Here is a 19,240-nt window from a genome sequence, read left to right as displayed (position 1 = left end):
AAATGTTTAAACAAATACTCATATGATTAAACTTTAGTTAGTTATAATTATTCCGTGTACATAAGTATTTACGAGAATTCTTGTGTAGTTATTAAAGGAAGTTCAAAAGTTCCTCTAGGTCATAATTCAAATGCTAAATGTTTATGAATCTCCTTAGAGGCTATTTGGAAAGCCACATGGGAATTGAATTTGCGTTTAATTGGATATAATTACACGGTTTGACATATTTATTTGACCAATTAATTATTTGGTCAATATGGAATTGAGTGTAATTTACTCTCTCTAATTTTTAAGGAGATATGAGAATTGATGGTAATTACACTGTATAAATACAAAGTTACTTTTAAATTTCTTTCTTTTTCTATTTTAATTTATTTTTTATAATTGTTTATTTCCATTATTTTTTATTTCTTATTTTATTTTTACTTTTTAATTTTAAAATATATTTTTCTTTTACATTATTTATCTTTTTTTATCTACCTTTACTTCTTGTGAATCCATGTAATTACTCATATATTTTATTTTCTTCATTTAGTGTAACCGTATTATTATTCTAATTTTTGAAACTACACCTCCTAATACTAGAAATAATGAGTCATTAACAAGCATGGCATATAATGGTGATGTCATCAAAGTAGAATTCCATTGTTGAATGAGGCTATAAACTTATTATGTTACCTATTCTTAAGTCGTATTGGAACTTATATTTATTATGTTGGAATTTGACATATGTTAAAACTTTTGGATTTTGAAATTATGTTATATTTATGGTTCCAATTTACTTGTTTAGCAGTATTTACTTATTATTTCACATTGTATGTTATTAATTTTTTAGTTAGAATTGATAGATTAGTTTTGTCAAATATTTGAATAATGTTATGACATTATATTTATAAATGCTAGTCTAAGGATACGCGCGTTGCTCGTGTATTCTTATCCAAATGAATACAATTTTTTTAAAAATTATATTAAATTTCTGATTGAATCATGAAATATATGTCAAGAAGAAACTTAGATTCTTGATTGTATTTTGCTAACTCATTAAAAGAAGAAACTTTGTCCGACATGGTTTCTTAGTCATCTCAGTCAATATATTTAACATAAAATTTATTTAAGATTTATACTTTTATTGCTTTAATTTTACAAGTTACGCATCCTTTTTAGTTTTAACTAATTCATATAGCTTTAAGATTTAGAATTATTGCAATTAGTGTTTGACCAAGCTTTTTAAAAATGCTTCTAAATATATTTTTCTCAAAAGTGTTTCAAAAAATTGCTTTCGAAGAGAAACTATTTTTTTCCGCTTCTCCAAAATTACTTTTGACTCTACTCAAAAGTACTTTATTTTCTTCAAAAAGCTTGACCAAACACTTCAATACTTTTGGTTTTGGAAAAACTCGGGTAATAGTGAAAAAAAGGAAAAGTGTATTTCCAGGTATGATTCTACTTTGGCCAGTCAGCTGTTAGCCAAGCTGGAGCCGAATCAAACGGTGTACGGGCCAAAAGGTCTAAAGTCCTCCTAATAACATAACATGGAGATGCAGATCCATCTGCCCCATAATGACACGTTCCCTAGCTTTTAGGTTTGACAAGTCAATATATACAAAATTTGCCTATTACGTGACAGTTACTCCACTGCTTTCGCACTTGTTTGTGTGTGCCATGAAAAAACAAAACAAACCATAAAAAGTGGCTGTGCTGCAACTACGTTCATATATGGAAAGTTTGCAAATTCATCCCTAGTTTCCATCTTTATATAAACTGAAAGAGAAGTAAAAAAAAGAGAGAGTTCATTCGTTAGGGTTTGTATTGTAACACAATGAGTGGGTACAGTTTCTTTCAGAGAGCCTCCAGAGCTTTCAATGACTACCCTCATCTCCCTAAAGTTCTTGTTCTTTTCACTGTTAGGTCTGTCAACTTTTGCATTCACCGTTTTTTCTTTATTACACTATTGTTTTGCTGTTCTGTATGTTTCTTGCTTAGAACTCGGGTGATGTAAAGTCTATACTTTGATAATTCTGTTTATTAACATGCGCAACAGTACTGTTTTAGCCAGCTTGTTTTAGTTTCACCATCTATGATTTCTTCCTCATTTTAGCATTTGCTTGTTAGTCGTTTTTATTTTTGTCTTGTTTGTCTGGTTTTTGTTCAGTTTTTCTTCTTTTTTATTTCAAAATAAAAATTTGGTGGTATGTGCTTTGTCTAATATCATAGGCGGATTTGAACTTTATGAGTTCGAGTTTGAATTGTACCACAACTCGATTGGAGCTCAAAATCTATTATTTGTATAAAATTAGTAGATTTTTTAATGAATATATAGGTCTGAGCCAAAGTTACGTACCCGAAACCATAACATACTAAATCCCCTCTGTTGAATTTGTCCGTCAGCCTTTTGACTGGATGTCAGGAACTGTTCTAGACCGATGCCAATGGATATAGGATTTCCAGATTTGTTATGGTCTAATTAAGTTAAATTTTTTGCTAGTCAGAGAGCTTACATATGTAATCTGCATTTGCTACGTCTGGCTGTCATCAATGTTATTTTTTATTTATATTTGCAACCATTTTCCATTCTCGTTCCATATAGAGGAATTTGATCTGATTCTGCAATGTGTATGGTTTATTTTAGCCTGATAATTCATAATTTCAAAACTAAAACTAGAGAAAACTAGTGCGTGTATTAAAATAGCTTGAAATTAATGCACATTTGCTCTCGTCATCCAAGTGATGTAGTGCCACTTAAAGTTAATAATTTGGGTAGGTAAGACTCTGCATCTTGGGACGTGAAAAGAAAATTCTAAATTCTAATTCTGTTTTTCCAAAGATAAACCTACATTCATATATAATGAATTGCAACTTTTTATTTGAAGGTCTTTTTTTCTTTTCGTGTAAATTAAATTTGCCTGCAATTTTTTCATATGGGAATGAAGACCGTGTAGAGTGAAATACATGGATAATCCATGTCGATCGCTGACTCTGATTAATTCATTTGATTTGCTTTGGACTTGCAGTGGTGGAGGACTAGGTGCAGTATGTCATACTGCATATGCTGATGCAGGTCAAAATGATGCTAAGAAGAAGAAAGTAGTAGTGCTTGGAACAGGCTGGGCCGGAACAAGTTTCCTTAAGAATTTGAAAGACCCTTCGTATTCTGTTCAGGTCGTGTCTCCTCGCAACTATTTTGCCTTCACTCCTCTGTTACCTAGTGTCACCTGTGGCACAGTTGAAGCAAGAAGCATTGTAGAACCAATTCGCAATATTGTCAAAAAGGTATATATACGTATCCATCATCTTTTTTGCATATTCAAAATTCTGGAGTTTTAAGTATTTGTAATACAATAAGCTTGTATGTGTGTACAGAAAAAGTTTGATGCTGATTTCAAGGAAGCTGAATGTTACAAGATTGACACAGTAAACAAGAAAGTTCACTGTAAAACAACCCAACAAAGTCATTTCGGAGGTGGCACAGAAGAGTTTACCGTAGATTATGACTATCTGGTGATCGCTATGGGAGCTCGAGCAAATACTTTCAACACCCCTGGTGTTGTAGAGAATGCACACTTTCTGAAGGTAGCTGTCTTTACTGAATTAATGAGCCAATGAATTGAAGTATTTGAAGGGCGAGCAATGATATTTTTTTGCAGGAAGTAGAAGATGCTCAAAGAATTCGTAGGAATGTGATAGATTGTTTTGAGAGGGCAAGCATTCCCAGCATAAGTGAAGAGGAGAGAAGGAGAATTCTTCACTTTGTGGTTGTTGGAGGTGGTCCAGCGGGCGTGGAGTTTGCTGCTGAGCTTCATGATTTTGTGAAAGAGGATCTCGCCAAGTTGTATCCTTCCCTTAAACAGTACGCGAGGATAACACTCCTTGAGGCTGGGGATCATATACTTAACATGTACAACAACATTCTCCACCCTACTACATTATACTAGCTTGTAACTTGTTTGCTTCCTCAGAGATTATTGTTGGCTTTCACTTTTTCAGGTTTGACAAAAGAATTACAGCTTTTGCTGAGGAAAAATTTGCGAGAGATGGTATTCAGCTGAAAACTGGGTCAATGGTGGTGAAAGTAAGTGATCGCGAAATATCAACCAAAGAGAGAAGCACTGGCCAAACTGTTACTATACCATATGGAATGTGTGTCTGGTCTACTGGTATTGGAACTCGCCCTGTCATTATGGATTTCATGAAGCAAATTGGTCAGGTATGTTCACTTTATTATTACTGCATCAGTGCGTCCTTAATGTGATTAGTGCCAATCTGTTTTTGTTGGTTCAAAAGATGAACTTCTGTTTGTTGATGGCATGCAGACAAATAGGAGAGTCTTAGCAACGGATGAATGGCTCCGAGTTGAAGGGTGCAGTGATATTTATGCTCTAGGTGATTGTGCCACAATAAACCAACGCAAAGTCATGGTACACTTAATCAATCTAGATTGATTTCTTATACTAAGTTTGAGTAATCAAATAGTTTCTTGGAATCTGAAGAGGCTTCAACTTGTATAATGGTCTTTTCTACTTCTAATCCCTGATTGAGTAACTGAAGTAGTACAACTTTTCCCATTTACTAATTCTAAATATACTAATAGTCTGTTTGGCCCAGCTTCTCCAAAGTCAAAACCATCTTTTGTTAAAAAAATGTTTTTTTTTTCAAAGTTGAAATGTTTGGCCAAACTTTTACAAGGAAAAAAAAGTGCTTTATCTCGAAGCAGAAGCAGAAAAAAATAGCTTCTCCTAGAAAATACTTTTTTGAAAAGCAATTTTGAGAAAAATATACTTAGAAGCAGTTTTTAAAAGCTTGGTCAACCACTAATTGTTGTTCAGAAATGCTTTTCAAATTAATTATTCAAACACAAATTGCTTCTTACCAAAAATATTTTTGAGAAAAGCACTTCTCAAAATAAGTTGATTTTTGCGCCAACTAAAGTATACTTCTCCATTCCCCTCACTCTCCCTCATATTGGTACAACTTTGAAATTCAAGATCAGGAATTGAACAATATCTTGCTCATACTTCATGTTTTTGTTTCATTTTTTTTTTTGTTTATACTTCTTTTCATTTTAGTTTTTATGGTTTCTAAAAAGCTTGCTGACACAATTAAAACGGATGTGGATGATTTTCCTTTATATTTATACAAGTTGAGGAACTAAGTTGAGTTCTTTTAAATATCTAGAATTTCAATTTACATTACAGGAAGATATTGGAATCGTTCTTTTAAATATCTAGAATTTCAATTTACATTACAGGAAGATATTGGAATCATATTTAGCAAGGCAGACAAGGATAATTCTGGAACCCTGAGAGCAGAAGATTTTAAAGAAGTGATCCATGACATATGTGAGAGGTATCCTCAAGTGGATCTTTATCTGAAGAAAAGGCAGCTGAACAACTTTAATGCTTTACTAAAGAGTTCAGAAGAAGATGCTGAAATTAACATTGAAAAGTTCAAGTCACTACTTGCTGAAGTAGACTCCCAGATGAAAAATCTTCCTGCTACAGCACAGGCAAATATATAGATCATCAATTTATCTTGGTATATATGCTTCTATAATTCCTCATCTCATGCTTTTGTTGCTATTTTCTACACTAGGTTGCTGCTCAACAAGGTAGTTACCTTGCTAACTGTTTCAATCGCATGGAAATATGTGAAGCTAATCCAGAAGGACCACTAAGATTCCGAGGAACGGGCCGCCATCGCTTCCATCCTTTTAGGTAGCATGAAATCACTACTTACTTTCCACCATCAACTCTAACTACTTAAGTAATCATCTCTAGCAAGATTACATGGGGATGATTACAGAAACATGAACCTCTTGATTATGAAGAAAATGGACATGCATATTCTAGGGAATCATATGAACCACTCTTGCTTAGAGTTGACAACTTAGTGTTTCACTCTTACCTTTTCTGATCTTATGTGCTTTAATATTTGTTGGTTTATCCCTTCTTTTCCCCTCTCTTACAGGTATAGGCATTTGGGGCAGTTTGCACCATTGGGTGGGGAACAGACTGCAGCTCAACTCCCTGGAGACTGGGTTTCAATAGGTCACAGTACCCAGTGGCTCTGGTATTCAGTATATGCTAGGTAAGAAGTCTGTCACATTACAAAAAAATACTTTTACTCGCACCTAAACAATATATATGTTTTACAGTTACAAATTAATATGTGCTTTGTTTCAAATTTCAGCAAGCTAGTCAGCTGGCGTACAAGGGTGCTAGTGGTATCTGATTGGATAAGGCGTTTCACATTTGGGAGGGACTCTAGCAGAATCTGAAACAGCATCAAGACTTTTCGACTTTACCACAACTTTAATTTGTTGTTCTTTACTTACTGTAATTGAGCACTTCTACTAGCATAATTGAGAAATTTTGTTTGGATTATATTTCCTGAAACAATTTCCTGGTTCCAAGTAATATTCATCAATATTCTTTAGCTTTTTACTAGTCTCTTTGGCATTTATCAAGGGTATATTATTAGACACATACTTTTTCATTATATAAATGGAATTTCACATGTCTGCAAGAATTTTTGCACTTTACTCATTAAGCATTTGAGAGATTTTCCTCTAAAATAAATTGCATCAAGTAATTGCTAAACGCTTAAGCCTTAAAATGAATCATGAGAATAAATGGTTCACCAATGAGATACAGAACAAAGAGGGTGAGATTATTTCATACAAGGGTCAGGATGAGACACATTAAACAATTTTTAAATCTCTGTTTCTTCTGCAAAATGTTTCATGCTTCATGCAGCGTAGAATCCCTTTTTCACCATTTACAATTTGCACTGAACTACTAATGAAGGAGGTTACAACATCCAAAAAGATGTAATTTGATATTTACACCACCAATCTTCAACTAGAAGTATTTTTCTCTCTCAGATGGAATAGGGGCATAGTAAGAACCAACAGAAGAAAGAAAGCACCTCAAAAAATTGGTGAATATCCATCTCCCTAGAGATAAGGTGTGTAGTCGAATCAGAGATCCATCACCAAACGTGGGCAACCCAGCCTATGATGGACCAGATGGCTCGTCTTCAAATTTTACTGGCCTGTAACCAAAAGAAAATATTCTTTAACTTAAAGACGCAAAGCAAGAACTCAAAATGAGAGTTTGCGCCTATAATAACAGTACTCATATACTATGAACATTATATTATATTCTATGAAATACATACCACAACAGATCCATTCTTGTTGAAGATAGCAGCAGCAACAACATGGAGCAAACTGATGCTCGTTATCAACATTACTCAACCGGTATCCACTATTACTTTTGAACTGCAAAACTATTTGTTTTTCCGTTGAATATGGTTTGGTCCATGATGGTTTGAGACTGATTCCTTCATCTCATTTGAAAAAGCAACAGCCAACTCCAACTTCCCCATCTTCTTTAAATTACTGATCAGTGATCTGTAAACATGAATTGATGGGCGGAATCCCCTGAGCTTCAACTCATTAAAAAATCTCAGTGATTCCTCAATATTACCACATTTTCCAAAGCTGTCAATCAAAGCATTATAAGTCCGCAAATCTGGTTTAATTCCTCTCTCACACATCTCCTTGAAAAATACTAAGCATGACTCAAGCCTGCCTACCTTCCGCAGTCCAGTAATTACGGTGTTATAAGAAACAATATCAGGAATTAGACTATCCTCTTTCATGGCCACAAACTCTTTAAGCATTTCATCTGTTCTACCACACCGGCCTAATATTCCCAAAATGGTGTTATATGTAACCACATCAGGTTTAGATTTCAAACTCTTCATTTGATCAAAGATCAGCAAGGCCTTATCAATCTGTCCACATTCGGCAAAGGAAAAGATGATCCTATTCATAACTGTAGCAGTACTTGGAAAAATCAACTCGGAAATCTCCCGGACAAAGCTTAGTAAGCAGGCAACATCATTTTCCCTGATAAAAGCCTGAGCAAAGATAAGATATGTAGATGAATTCAGAGATTTGCAAGATACTAACAGATCCTTGAAACTCTGACATAGAAGGCCAATATCATTTTCCTCGCCTGCAGCTTTAAAAAAGCGATTGTATGCAATAGGGGGAAGGAGGATATTTTTATCATGCAACGTCTGCAATAGCTTAGTGGCTGCTGATAGATTTCTGTCATTGCAAAACTTATCAATGTAAGCAGCACAGAGTTCCTCTCCTGAACTTTGAGAATTAGCCATAACCGAGAGGACTTCCGTCAACACTTCATCAACAAATTCAGCAGGGGATGCTTGGGTTGAGATCGATTGGAAGCTGCCGGAAAAGATACTAGGAATAAAAGACGGCCAATTGAAGAGGACTCCAACTGGGATGGATTCAATACAATTCTGTATTAGAAATTAGCAGTAAATCACAAGATTAAAATACAAAAACCATGTAGGTTACTAATAAAAACAGCTAAAGCAAGTGCCTCAAGATAGAGGAATGTAAGAGGGAAATGAAGCCTGGTTCAGAACATCTTATCCATTCAATGCAATAAAGCTGTTCGTAACAAAGACTAGAGTAAAAAACTTACAATCTCATAATTTAGTGTAGCATAAAGAGTTTCCAGTTATTACGGGGTTGCACCAAGGGTCTGCGCTCAGCCCATTCCTATTTGCCCTGGTGATGGATGCACTGACTCATCATATTCAAGGGGAGGTGCCATGGTGCATGCTATTTGCTGATGACATTATTCTAATTGACGAGACACGAGGCGGCGTCAACGAGAGGCTAGAGATTTGGAGACATGCTCTTGAGTCTAAAGGTTTCAAGTTGAGCAGGACGAAGACGGAATACCTCGAGTGCAAATTTGGAGTTGAGCCGACGGAAGCGGGAGTTGAAGTGAGGCTTGACTCTCAAGTCATTCCCAAGAGGGGTAGTTTCAAGTACCTTGGATCGGTTATTCAGGGGATCGGGGAGATTGACGAGGATGTCACACACCGTATAGGGGTGGGGTGGATGAAGTGGAGGTTAGCGTCGGGAGTCTTGTGTGACAAGAAAGTGCCACCGTTACTAAAAGGTAAGTTTTATAGAGCAGTGGTTAGGCCTGCCATGTTATATGGAACTGAATGTTGGCCGGTAAAGAACTCACACATCCAGAAGATGAAAGTAACAGAGATAGGGATGTTGAGGTGGATGTGCGGGCATACAAGGATGGATAAGATTAGGAATGAAGATATTCGAGAGAAGGTGGGTGTGGCCCCATGGAGGACAAAATGCGGGAAGTAAGACTCAGATGGTTCGGGCACATTCAGAGGAGGAGCACTGATGCACCGGTGAGGAGGTGTGAGCGACTGGCTGTAGTGGGCATGCGGAGAGGTAGAGGACGACCTAAGAAGTATTGGGGAGAAGTGATCAGACATGACATGGCGCGACTTAGGATTACTGAGGACATGACCCTTGGCAGGGAATTATGGAGGTCGAGCATTAAGGTTGTAGGTTAGGGGAGGGTTATGAATATTTCTACAACACAATAGAGTGAGACTAGCCAGTTAGGAGTTAGACTGAGAATGTCATTGGTCGTCTATTGATGCAGGGCTTTACCTGCTAGTTTTACTATACCAGTCATCTATTTCGTATTTCGTATTCTGTATTTCATATCTCTTATTATGCTGTTATTTTATTATGCATTTTAATGGTACTAATATATCGGCTCCTGTTGTTTTGTTGAGCCGAGGGTCTCCTGGAAACAGCCTCTCTACCCTTCGGGGTAGGGGTAAAGTCTGCGTACATATTACCCTCCCCAGACCCCACTTGTGGGATTATACTGGGTCGTTGTTGTTGTTGTTGTATAAAGAGTTTCTAATCTCAATATTGTATCCTCTGTGTTAAATGTGAAGGGAGCCTAAACAATCAACCCATAAACTCAAACAGGCCTTCTAAGAACAAAATCATGGCTACAACCAACCCATAAACTCAAACAGGCTTTCTAAGTACAAAATTTATCTGAGTATTCGTGGCTATCATAGTTCAGACTCTGCACAAGATATTTCGTAAGCTATTTCCATGAACTAGATCATAACAGAGCAACTTCACTGTCAAAGCCCAATAACCCCACTTTAATCCACTCCCGTTTCGCTCAACCACCACCCCCAAAACGCCCCACCCAAACAAATCAAGGGAAACAACAAGGAAATGAAAAAACTGAAGAGACAGCAACTTTTACTAAATGACATTTCCATAGATCATATCTCTTATGAAAGATCAAAAGCCGGCTTAGTTGGGCCAGCTCGTCAAAAAGTTCACTTCTTTTGACTGGTTACTATTATGACAATAACTAACTCTTCGCACACAAAAAATCCTTTATCTAACAGCTCTTTTACACATGAATTAGGAAAAAGTTGTCTAAATTAATGAAGCTTCCCATGCCAAGGAAATAAGCAATAGTCTGCTCATCCACCGAGCAAGAAGCATCTAACTGAAAAATCTCCAAAGGGTAAAGACCTTTGCATATCATGTATGTTTCCTTTTTCTAGCCCTAGCTATATAAGAATAAGCATTTAGAGGTAAAGAGGCTTAAAATCCAAAAGAATAAATACTCACGTTAAGAAAGAAATTTCTGCACCGATGTAGTGTGTTGAATGCCCGAATTCCTTTAGCAGAGGAGTGTAACCCAACAGCGACACTATAGTTCAATCGATTGAAACAAGAATGGCATAAGAAAGTTAAAGTGGTCAGCTTTGCTCTGCCATTGAAAGCAGCTGCTACCATCTTTTTCTGCAGAGATTTTAGGGGTTTATGAAACCCGAACTAGGGTTTTAAGCATTGGGTGCGAATTTGTAGATTCGATGTCTGTGCAGGATAAGTTGGGAGAAGGATTTGGTGATGAGCCTAAAACCCCTATTTTCATGCTCTGTGAAGAGCTAATAGAAAAACCCTTCTCGCATTTTCGGGTCGAGACTGAAGTTCTATTTTTTTTTTTTTTGATAAGTAAAAGTTAATGACCAATGGAAATTGAACCAGCAACCTAATAAAACGTGTCTTGCCTCTTATCGTTCATAACTTCTGGTGACATTGCCAATTGGGATATATAGACAGGGGTGTACAAGGACAAAAAAATGGTTTTAGGATACCATTTATATGACAGTGTTTAGTGACAGAATTAAGATTTAATTTGATTTATGCACAATATTGGTATATCACGAAAAAAATATTAAATCAATAGTTTTTTCAATATTTTTATTACATTGGGGGATGAGCAAAGTGAGAGTGAAAGGGTTAAATTGAACTTGCATCTATTGTATGAAAGACTCCCTCGGTATCATTAGACTATAAGTCACGGTGGTTAATTGTTGAGAGTAGTTGAAAATTTTAATAAGTTTGAATTTCTCTAAAGTTCTGAGCTTGTAAGAATAGAACTGCGGCAAATATTTTTAATGTCCCAAAAAATTGGGAATGAGGAGAGGAGCATAAATATATGTATGTAAGGATATTAGGAAGGTTTAAACACTTCTTGGCTTATTCATTTCTTTAAGGTTTTTGGTTGGACACTCAGATTATTGTAAAAATTGCACGGGGCGTCCTATTTGGTCACCCCTATTTAACTTATACCTATTTTTTTTAAAAACTTTCAATTTATACCCACTTTTTAAATAACTTCAGTCCCTTTCTCCCCCTCCTTCTCCTCCTTCGTCCTCTTCTTCTTCTTCTTCTTCTTCTTCTTCTTCTTCTTCTTCTTCTTCTTCTTCTTCTTCTTTCTTTCTTTCTTTCTTTCTTCGTTCTCATCGTCCAATTCATAATCTTATAGGGAATCGAAGGAATCACCTAGACTTATTCTTTTTATTTTCTCATGTACATAATAATGATGTGAATGCTTGAATTAGTCAAAAAATGAATTAAGTTGACATTGTTGAGCATATACCATGCTATAAATATCACCATTGCTGTTGTTAGTTTCCTCACCAAGAAATCCAAAAGGAAAACAAGTTAGATATGGCTAAATAAACAGCCTTCGTTGCCCTTCTCTTCTATATTCTCCTCGTCGCTGCTAGTGGTGAGTCAAATTAAGTAGCTTATTTTTTTTTTTAATCAAATTAAAGGATTGGGATGTTCAGGATTGTCCCAAGATACAAAACAAAAACTTCCTTCGATAAAAGACAGTTCCAAAACAAAACTTCAGCTCTAGAGCTAAAGTTCGCCAGTTACAAACAAAAACTTCAGCTCTAGAGCTGCAGTTCGCCAGTTACAAAATAAAAACTTTAGCTCTAGAGCTGAACTTCAGGCCCGACGACTAAAATGCTGAAGTTTTGCGTGATTGCCTTTGCTACTTCAGCCCCGTATGCTGAAGTTATGCGAAAAAACGGGTACGCTTGCAATTTTTTTGCAAAGCGGGCACAAGTTAAAACGTGACACAAAAAGCGAGTATAGATTCAAATGCCCCCAGATTATTTCACGTGGAGTCAGAATTTATTCTCACTATCATAAGTTTATATTCAGCATATGTGGACCACTGATAAGTCTAGATTGAATATGCGTGAATCTCAAAAGATTATATTATACGTGAAGTTTCTTGAGTTATATAATGTCTCAAAAAGTCAGATATGCGTGTATAAGGGTGTTGAGTTACATAGCTTCTACATAGATAGTTCATGGCAATTTAGGATCAAAAGCTCTTGCTTGATCATGGATCGTAGCAAATGACCAGTTCTATAGGATATCAAAGTTTCTAACATAACTCATTTGCAAATATTCCTACACTTAAATTGAGTTTCCAGAAAGATTCAAGAACGTTAAAAAATGTCATTCCTCATCAATGCTGCGTTAAAAGAGAAACCGTTTAATAGCTACTGAGGCACTAAAGAGCTGAACTCAATATTAGATCCAAAAAACGGAACAAGTGGCGAAAGTTAAGTTTAGTAAAGAGTGGGAAGCGTATAGAGATTCAATATTCTTCATACAATTTAGAGAAGACAAGCATCTAAGGTGTGGCTGTGTGCAACAAATGACATTATAGGCCAAACTGATGAGAAAGACAACACTTGGTGAGAGTATAAGAAGATTGTAGTTCTAAAAGATCTATAAAAGAACTTTTAATATGCTGTAAGCGCCATGCAACACTGAGTTCATTAGTTTAACAAGTAAATGAAAGAAGTTGAACTATATTAATATGACTGTCAACCTTAAATTAGAGTAACTGTGGAAGTTTGTCTCTTGCAAGAGACCATATAGAGTCATCATCCTCTAATCTTTTCCAGGTCAAAGCAACCTTCTACTGATGGAAATTGAAAGATTATCATGAATGTAACGCAAAGAAATGACAAAAATTCTACTTCCAAGAATGTAAAAGACATGTGCCTATTTACAGTTCAACAGAAATGTATGAGATCTGATCTGTCAAGATGTCTATGCAGACTGTGCAACATAAAGATGCTAGGTAGAGTAAAATTAAACAATAGAAAAAGTGTGCAAAGCTAAAATCAATTATAAGATCAACGGTTAGACTGTAAGATATTCTTGACTTGCTCAGTGAGCTTTTTAAGATAAGAATGGTGTGAAAATTGTTTATATAACATACCAAAAAACATAACAGAAAAAATCATATATCCCTGAAGCCACCACATTACATACCAAAATAGATAAGAGAATAAAAAGATCTATATCGATGAAACCACCACCAATAAAATAGGGAAGTCTCCAAGGGGAAGGAAAGACAAATCTAGGCTTGGTAAGAACGCTGACACCGAGCTATATTAACTTCGGACACTATACCTTAAGAAGCTGCGACAAAGTATAAAGGTGGCCTTAGTTACACAAGGATGTATGAGCTTATTACAAAAGAAAGTAACAAAAGAACCTCAAGGGAAGAAGAAGTCACTACGATGCTTCTTAGTAGGATAAAAAGGTTAGCAGTTTCTTTAGAGGTGGAAAATGCAACTTCCTTTTGGAGTCATTTTCAACTTACTAACTTGATAGATTTAGATATATCGTGTGAGCCTGTGACATTTTGGGACATAATGGTCGAGAATACAGAAAGACTTGTTCTCCAACAAGAGGAGTGCAGTGTCTTCCTGATATGGTGTACATCTCATTCAAATGATTTGGTAGCCAATTTTGTTGACTTGGTTTGGTTTGATAGCCAATCTTGTTGAAATTGTGAAAAAGGTGTGCAAATTGTCAAATATTGTAGGCTTTAGAGAGTGAGGTTTTGACTATAAAAGGAGAGTTTTAACTCTAATTTCTACACACCAACAAAGAGAGAAAAGAGAGAGAACAAGGTATTCCATAAACTATAAGAAAATAGTTTGTGAAGAAAAATAGAGTGAGAGATATTGTAGTGAGGTGCAAAAATCAAAAAAGTGTTTATTTCTTTTGAGGGTGTAGTAGTCTTAGGAGTATTTTTACTCGTTACTATATAGTGTAAAATTCCTCGCTATAGTGATATCAATTGCTCTTCTTGACCGTGTTTTTTCCCTTATTCAGAAGGGTTTCCACGTAAAATCTTGGTGTCATTATTGCTGCATTTCTATTCTTGCTGATTTAACCATAACTTAGTGTTCTGCGTTTATCACTAATACCGTGAATATTATTTTACGGGGTTTATTCCCAATACTTCCCATGACCCGTTTCTTATGTTCGAATATGTAACTAGCATCATAGCCAATGAATGCCCTCTACTCTGGAGAAGAAGCTGGTATCGGAAAACCTTGGTGAATTGAGGTTGAGTAGACTGTTTGGATACTTAAATGATTTATAAGTGTCGACACTACACACTCTTAATATATCCACAAAAAGGGGAAGCCACAGTCAATTTCTACAACAACAACAACAACAAATTCGGTGTAATCCCACAAGTGCGGTCTGGGGAGGGTAATGTGTACGCATACCTTACCCCTACCTTGTAAAGTTAGGGGTCCAATAGATGCCACTGTCAAATTCTAATTCTGAAAATAAGTCATATTCTATGAACCTGGAATCCTGATACAAATGAACTAGAAATCTTAAAATCCATTAACTCCCTCCTCAAGCATGAGATCTCATATTATCATCAAAAGAGAATTATGAAGCACAGAAGTAAGTTTCTTCCGTTACAGATTCTCAGTAATGCAATGCAGCTGACACAACATATAGCAAGAAGCGATAGCAATATCCAGCATTCTCCTTAGTAAAAAAAAATAACTTGGCCACATACTGTAAGACAAAACCTTATTCATATTGTACCAAACAATGTAATTCAGAAGCTAGAATACCAGTTTGAAGAAGCAAAAGAATGCTTCCTCATTGAATTAAAAGGCAAGAATGAACAAAAATTAAAAGGCAGGATTGAAAATTGAAAGAGCATGAAAAAGAGTTAGCAGCTCCCTTTATTACACATTATTCCTCTTCAGCACCTTCCTCTGCAAAACTTAGAACTTGACAGACTGATGGCTCCTTATCTTCATCACTACTGAAAAACGATTTCTTGCCTATCAACTCTATCATTCTTTTAGCAGGTCCAGAATCCCTAGGAGTCTCATTGACACACCGAGCAATCCTAATTCGCGGGAGCAAATCAGGCTTCACAGTAATGCTTAGTGGAGATTTCTCACTCTCTGTACTTCCATGAACTACTATCTCACTAGGAATTTCCCATCTCTTTTTCACCCTACTTTCAGTACCCAAATTCTTGCTCTCAGTTTGAGATACACGCGTTTTCCCTACAGATAACGATAGTTTCTTATCATTTCTCTTACTCTCATCCTTATCATTCTCAGGTAAAGACCTCTTTCTCACTACTGATGACTGAGTTGTACTCTGATTGTACCTACTAGCCACAACCCTCCCCGGCCTCTGTGGCTTCTTGTTAGCAGTAGCAGACTTTTCGACATCTTTAAACAACTTCTTTGGCTGAACTGAACTCAGAAATCCATCATCTTTTTTCGAATTCTTCTTTGATGCAATTGTAGTAACTGCCTGCCTCGTTGTAACCATTGTTCTTGCTGCAGCTTTTCTTGATTTGGGACTAAGGCTTGAACTTTTTCCCTCTTCTTCAATCTCTTGAAGCTTCCAAAAACACGACTTTCGCCTGTTTTGTATTGGCTGAACAGGTGTTATAATCATCTCTTGCTTTCCCAATTGTCGTGCCTTTGTTGTCCCTGCTAGAATATCTGATGGCCCCATACTCAACCCTCGCCGCCGCGTTCCAGTAAAAATCTCAGAAGGTCCTAAACTAAGGCCCCTTCTCTGCTCCGCCTTTGTTCTTGCACTCATTGATGTACGACGCTCTTCAGTCTTAATAACACTTTGTTTTGGCTCCATAAACTTTGCTGCCACAACCCTTCCTCGCTTTTCAACAGTCTTAGCAACATCTTTTTCAGCCTTTTCAATTCTCAAAGCCTCTAATCTTGAATTCAACCTACTAATCTCCATCTCAATTTCTTCAATTTCCACATCTATTTTCTTCTCATCACGGAAATCATTTTCCTTTCCGCTCTTTCTAGCCGCCATCTCATCAAAACCCTGTTTGGAATTGAGCTTGTTCGGCTTGAGTCTTGAATTTTCCAGAGCTCCATTAGGGTTAAGTGGCTTTATGGGTAACGGAGATGAGAGATTAACAGATGAATTCTCAAATAAAGGAGTTTGATTTTCCTTACTTGAAAAATCAGATTCAAAGGAATCTGATGGCCTAACCAAAAGGGGTTTCAGAGGAGACCAAGAACGTTTCAGTGAAGATAAATCTTCAGAATCTCCATTATCAAATGCGGCATTGTTCCATATCTGAACATCTGCTGGGTTAATCCCTTCTGGGTATTGTAATACACTCATTTTTCTCAATTGGGTTTCAAAAATATACCCAGAAGAAGTGAAAAAAATAAGAATCTTGGAGATTTCTTGATGTAGAGGAAGAGAGAGGGAGATGAGAAAGTTGGTTCTGAATAAGGGAAAATTCTTTCAGGTTTTTGTATTTTCAAGTTTTTGACCGTTGGGACAGGGAAATTAAACGTTGGATTGTCCGCTCCATCCTGGCCGTTGAATATTAAACGGCTCTCATTGACGCTCCGATTTGATTTTAAAGGCTAAATATTGGGTAGAAAATGGAGGTTAAGTTCTGATTTAACATCATGCTCACGCTCCTTCTTCCTTTAGCGGAATGATAAAATACGTCCAATGTCGTCAATTTTTTTTTTTTTTTAAAGGCTACTTTATATTAACTAAAATGTTATAGCTCAATCTAATCAAATTCCAGATGTCAAGGCCCAGTCACAATTTAGTTTTCAGTTAGGCGTAATGAAATAAAAAGTTGACCATAAGGAGTTTGATAAATCAAACTCATGCTTAATTTATGTGACGCATTTTTTTTGGTAACTAACGTTTTGCATTAATCACCTTTGAAAACTTTATAAAGCCATAGTTAATCAAACAGAATTAGCTATATCAAAAAAAATATATCTATCTTTTCTTACTACTTCTATATACAAGGAGCTCTCAACTAAAACAAAATTCTTAAACATATAAAACGTAAAATTATGTACAAACTCTTTTACTCTAGGACCTGCTCTAATATAATAGATATAGACAATTTCCCGTACAATTGTTTCCCAACTTCTAGTCTTCTTTTCAAACACTCTATTGTTCCTTTCCATCCATATAGCATATATACATTCTGCATACACCAATTTGAAAATTTGAGCTTGCTGTGATTTCCCTTTAGCACTTTTGATAGCCCAGTCAACATGTTGATTCCATTCTTCTGTTGTTTGCTGCCATTTTAACCATTTTTGCAATCTCCTCCATATAGCTTTAGCAAAGTCACATTCAACAAACAAATGTTCTCTTGTTTCCAGTTCTGCTTGACATAATGAGTAAGTGGTTTCCACTGTCATGCCCCATCTCATTAGTCTATCTGTTGTTGCCAATCTCCCCTGTAAATATAACCACATTATAAAGCTTACTTTTGGTCTTGCATCATTTTTGAACATAAGACTCTTCCAGATTACTGGCCTCATTTCAGGAAGCAGCTTATAGTAGATAGTGTTTGTCAAACTCCTTGTGGTCTTGTTTCCAGGTATCAAATGCAACTTGTTCTTCGATTCCAATATCTTCCTAGTAATCCAACTTGCTTGTGCTGGAACTATTGTTTCCATCAGTGGCTTTCCTTTGATGTAATAAGCATGAATCCATCTAATCCACATCTTGTCTTGTTTATGAGCTACATCCCAGCATGTCTTGATTTGAGCAGCTTGGTTCCATAACTTTATGTTGATGATACCTATTCCTCCCATAGACTTGGGCATACATACTCTATCCCATGCTATCAGAGCTTTCTTGGTAATTGAATTAATACCTGACCACAGATAGCTTCTGCAATAAGCATATATAGTCTTCAATACCTTCGAAGGAATATGGAATAGTTGAGCCCAATATGCTTGCATACCAAACAGAACTGATTTCACTAATTGAGTTCTCCCTGCATATGATAGTTTCTTTGATGTCCATGAAGTGATTCTGGCTGTAATTTTCTCTATTAAAGGCTGCCATTGCAATAGAGAAATCTTCTTTGTAGATAAAGGCACTCCCAAATATTTAAAAGGTAGATTCCCATGGACAAACCCCAAATGCTTCAGTATATTATCCTGCTCTTCCTTCCTAACTCCTCCAAAATATACACAACTCTTCCCAAGATTAGCTTGCAATCCTGAAGTTGCAGAGAAAATCCTGAAATATTCATAGAGTGCAGTAATAGAAGGAAGGTTTCCTTTGGCAAACAACAGTAGATCATCTGTAAAACATAGGTGTGTGATACCTAGCTTTGCACATTTTGGATGAAATTGATACCTCTTATCCTCTTTCAATTCATTAAGTAGTCTACTCGGATACTCCATAGCTATTGTAAATAGAAAAGGAGATATTGGATCCCCTTGTCTAAGTCCTCTAGCTGCATTGAAGGGCTTACTTTGTTCATCATTGATCACCATAGTATAGTTTATAGTTTGAACATACTCCATTATCCAAAACACAAATTGGTCAGGGAAACCAAGCTCATTTAACATCTGTCTCACAAAGGTCCATTCAACAGAATCGTATGCTTTTTGTAAATCAATTTTTATCATGCATCTGGGTGATAAATTCTTCCTTGTATAATCTTTTACTAGCTCATGGGCAAGGAAGATGTTGTCAGCTATTTTTCTCCCTAGAATGAATCCAGCCTGGGCTTCACATATGATGTCTGGAACCACTTCTTGCAATCTGGAGGCAAGTATTTTGGCAATTATTTTATATAGCACAGTACAACATGTAATAGGCCTATACTCCTTCACAATGTTTGGCTTGACAATTTTT

At 36.1% G+C, this 19,240-nt stretch overlaps 3 protein-coding genes across 3 annotated transcripts; 1 reads left to right on the top strand and 2 right to left on the bottom strand.

The window, feature by feature from the left end:
* Positions 1-1,724: 1,724 nt before the first annotated feature.
* Positions 1,725-6,514, top strand: LOC104219481 (external alternative NAD(P)H-ubiquinone oxidoreductase B3, mitochondrial-like). The gene is made up of 10 exons (XM_009770170.2): positions 1,725-1,908; positions 3,012-3,270; positions 3,361-3,570; positions 3,645-3,895; positions 3,985-4,204; positions 4,311-4,415; positions 5,246-5,503; positions 5,590-5,711; positions 5,965-6,084; positions 6,187-6,514. Exons 1-10 carry the CDS (start codon positions 1,820-1,822, stop codon positions 6,272-6,274), a joined length of 1,722 nt encoding a protein of 573 aa, XP_009768472.1. The 5' UTR covers positions 1,725-1,819; the 3' UTR covers positions 6,275-6,514.
* A 105-nt stretch (positions 6,515-6,619) lies between these two features.
* Positions 6,620-10,926, bottom strand: LOC104219480 (pentatricopeptide repeat-containing protein At1g11900). The gene is made up of 3 exons (XM_009770169.2): positions 10,529-10,926; positions 7,177-8,331; positions 6,620-7,050 (listed from the first exon to the last, which is right to left on the bottom strand). The coding sequence occupies exons 1-2, from the start codon at positions 10,694-10,696 to the stop codon at positions 7,288-7,290; spliced, it is 1,212 nt and encodes a 403-aa protein (XP_009768471.1). The 5' UTR covers positions 10,697-10,926; the 3' UTR covers positions 6,620-7,050; positions 7,177-7,287.
* Positions 10,927-14,409: 3,483 nt separating this feature from the next.
* On the bottom strand, positions 14,410-16,842 carry LOC104219479 (uncharacterized). The gene has a single exon (XM_009770168.2). It carries the CDS (start codon positions 16,724-16,726, stop codon positions 15,296-15,298), a length of 1,431 nt encoding a protein of 476 aa, XP_009768470.1. The 5' UTR covers positions 16,727-16,842; the 3' UTR covers positions 14,410-15,295.
* Positions 16,843-19,240: the final 2,398 nt, after the last annotated feature.

This window comes from Nicotiana sylvestris, chromosome 7 (assembly GCF_000393655.2).
Source record: "Nicotiana sylvestris chromosome 7, ASM39365v2, whole genome shotgun sequence".
NCBI lineage: Eukaryota > Viridiplantae > Streptophyta > Magnoliopsida > Solanales > Solanaceae > Nicotiana > Nicotiana sylvestris.
Note: the sequence above shows the minus strand (reverse complement) of the source record. Positions and strands in the feature narration are given on the sequence as shown.

Excerpts from the sequence above, each read along its gene's own strand:
- LOC104219481 (XM_009770170.2), top strand. The coding sequence starts at position 1,820 with ATGAGTGGGTACAGTTTCTTTCAGAGAGCCTCCAGAGCTTTCAATGAC. Across the intron at positions 1,909-3,011 it reads CTTGTTCTTTTCACTGTTAG|TGGTGGAGGACTAGGTGCAG; the intron begins GTCTGTCAACTT and ends TTGGACTTGCAG. Across the intron at positions 4,205-4,310 it reads TCATGAAGCAAATTGGTCAG|ACAAATAGGAGAGTCTTAGC; the intron begins GTATGTTCACTT and ends GATGGCATGCAG.
- LOC104219480 (XM_009770169.2), bottom strand. The coding sequence starts at position 10,696 with ATGGTAGCAGCTGCTTTCAATGGCAGAGCAAAGCTGACCACTTTAACT. Across the intron at positions 8,332-10,528 it reads GCAGAAATTTCTTTCTTAAC|AATTGTATTGAATCCATCCC; the intron begins GTGAGTATTTAT and ends TTTCTAATACAG.
- LOC104219479 (XM_009770168.2), bottom strand. The coding sequence starts at position 16,726 with ATGAGTGTATTACAATACCCAGAAGGGATTAACCCAGCAGATGTTCAG.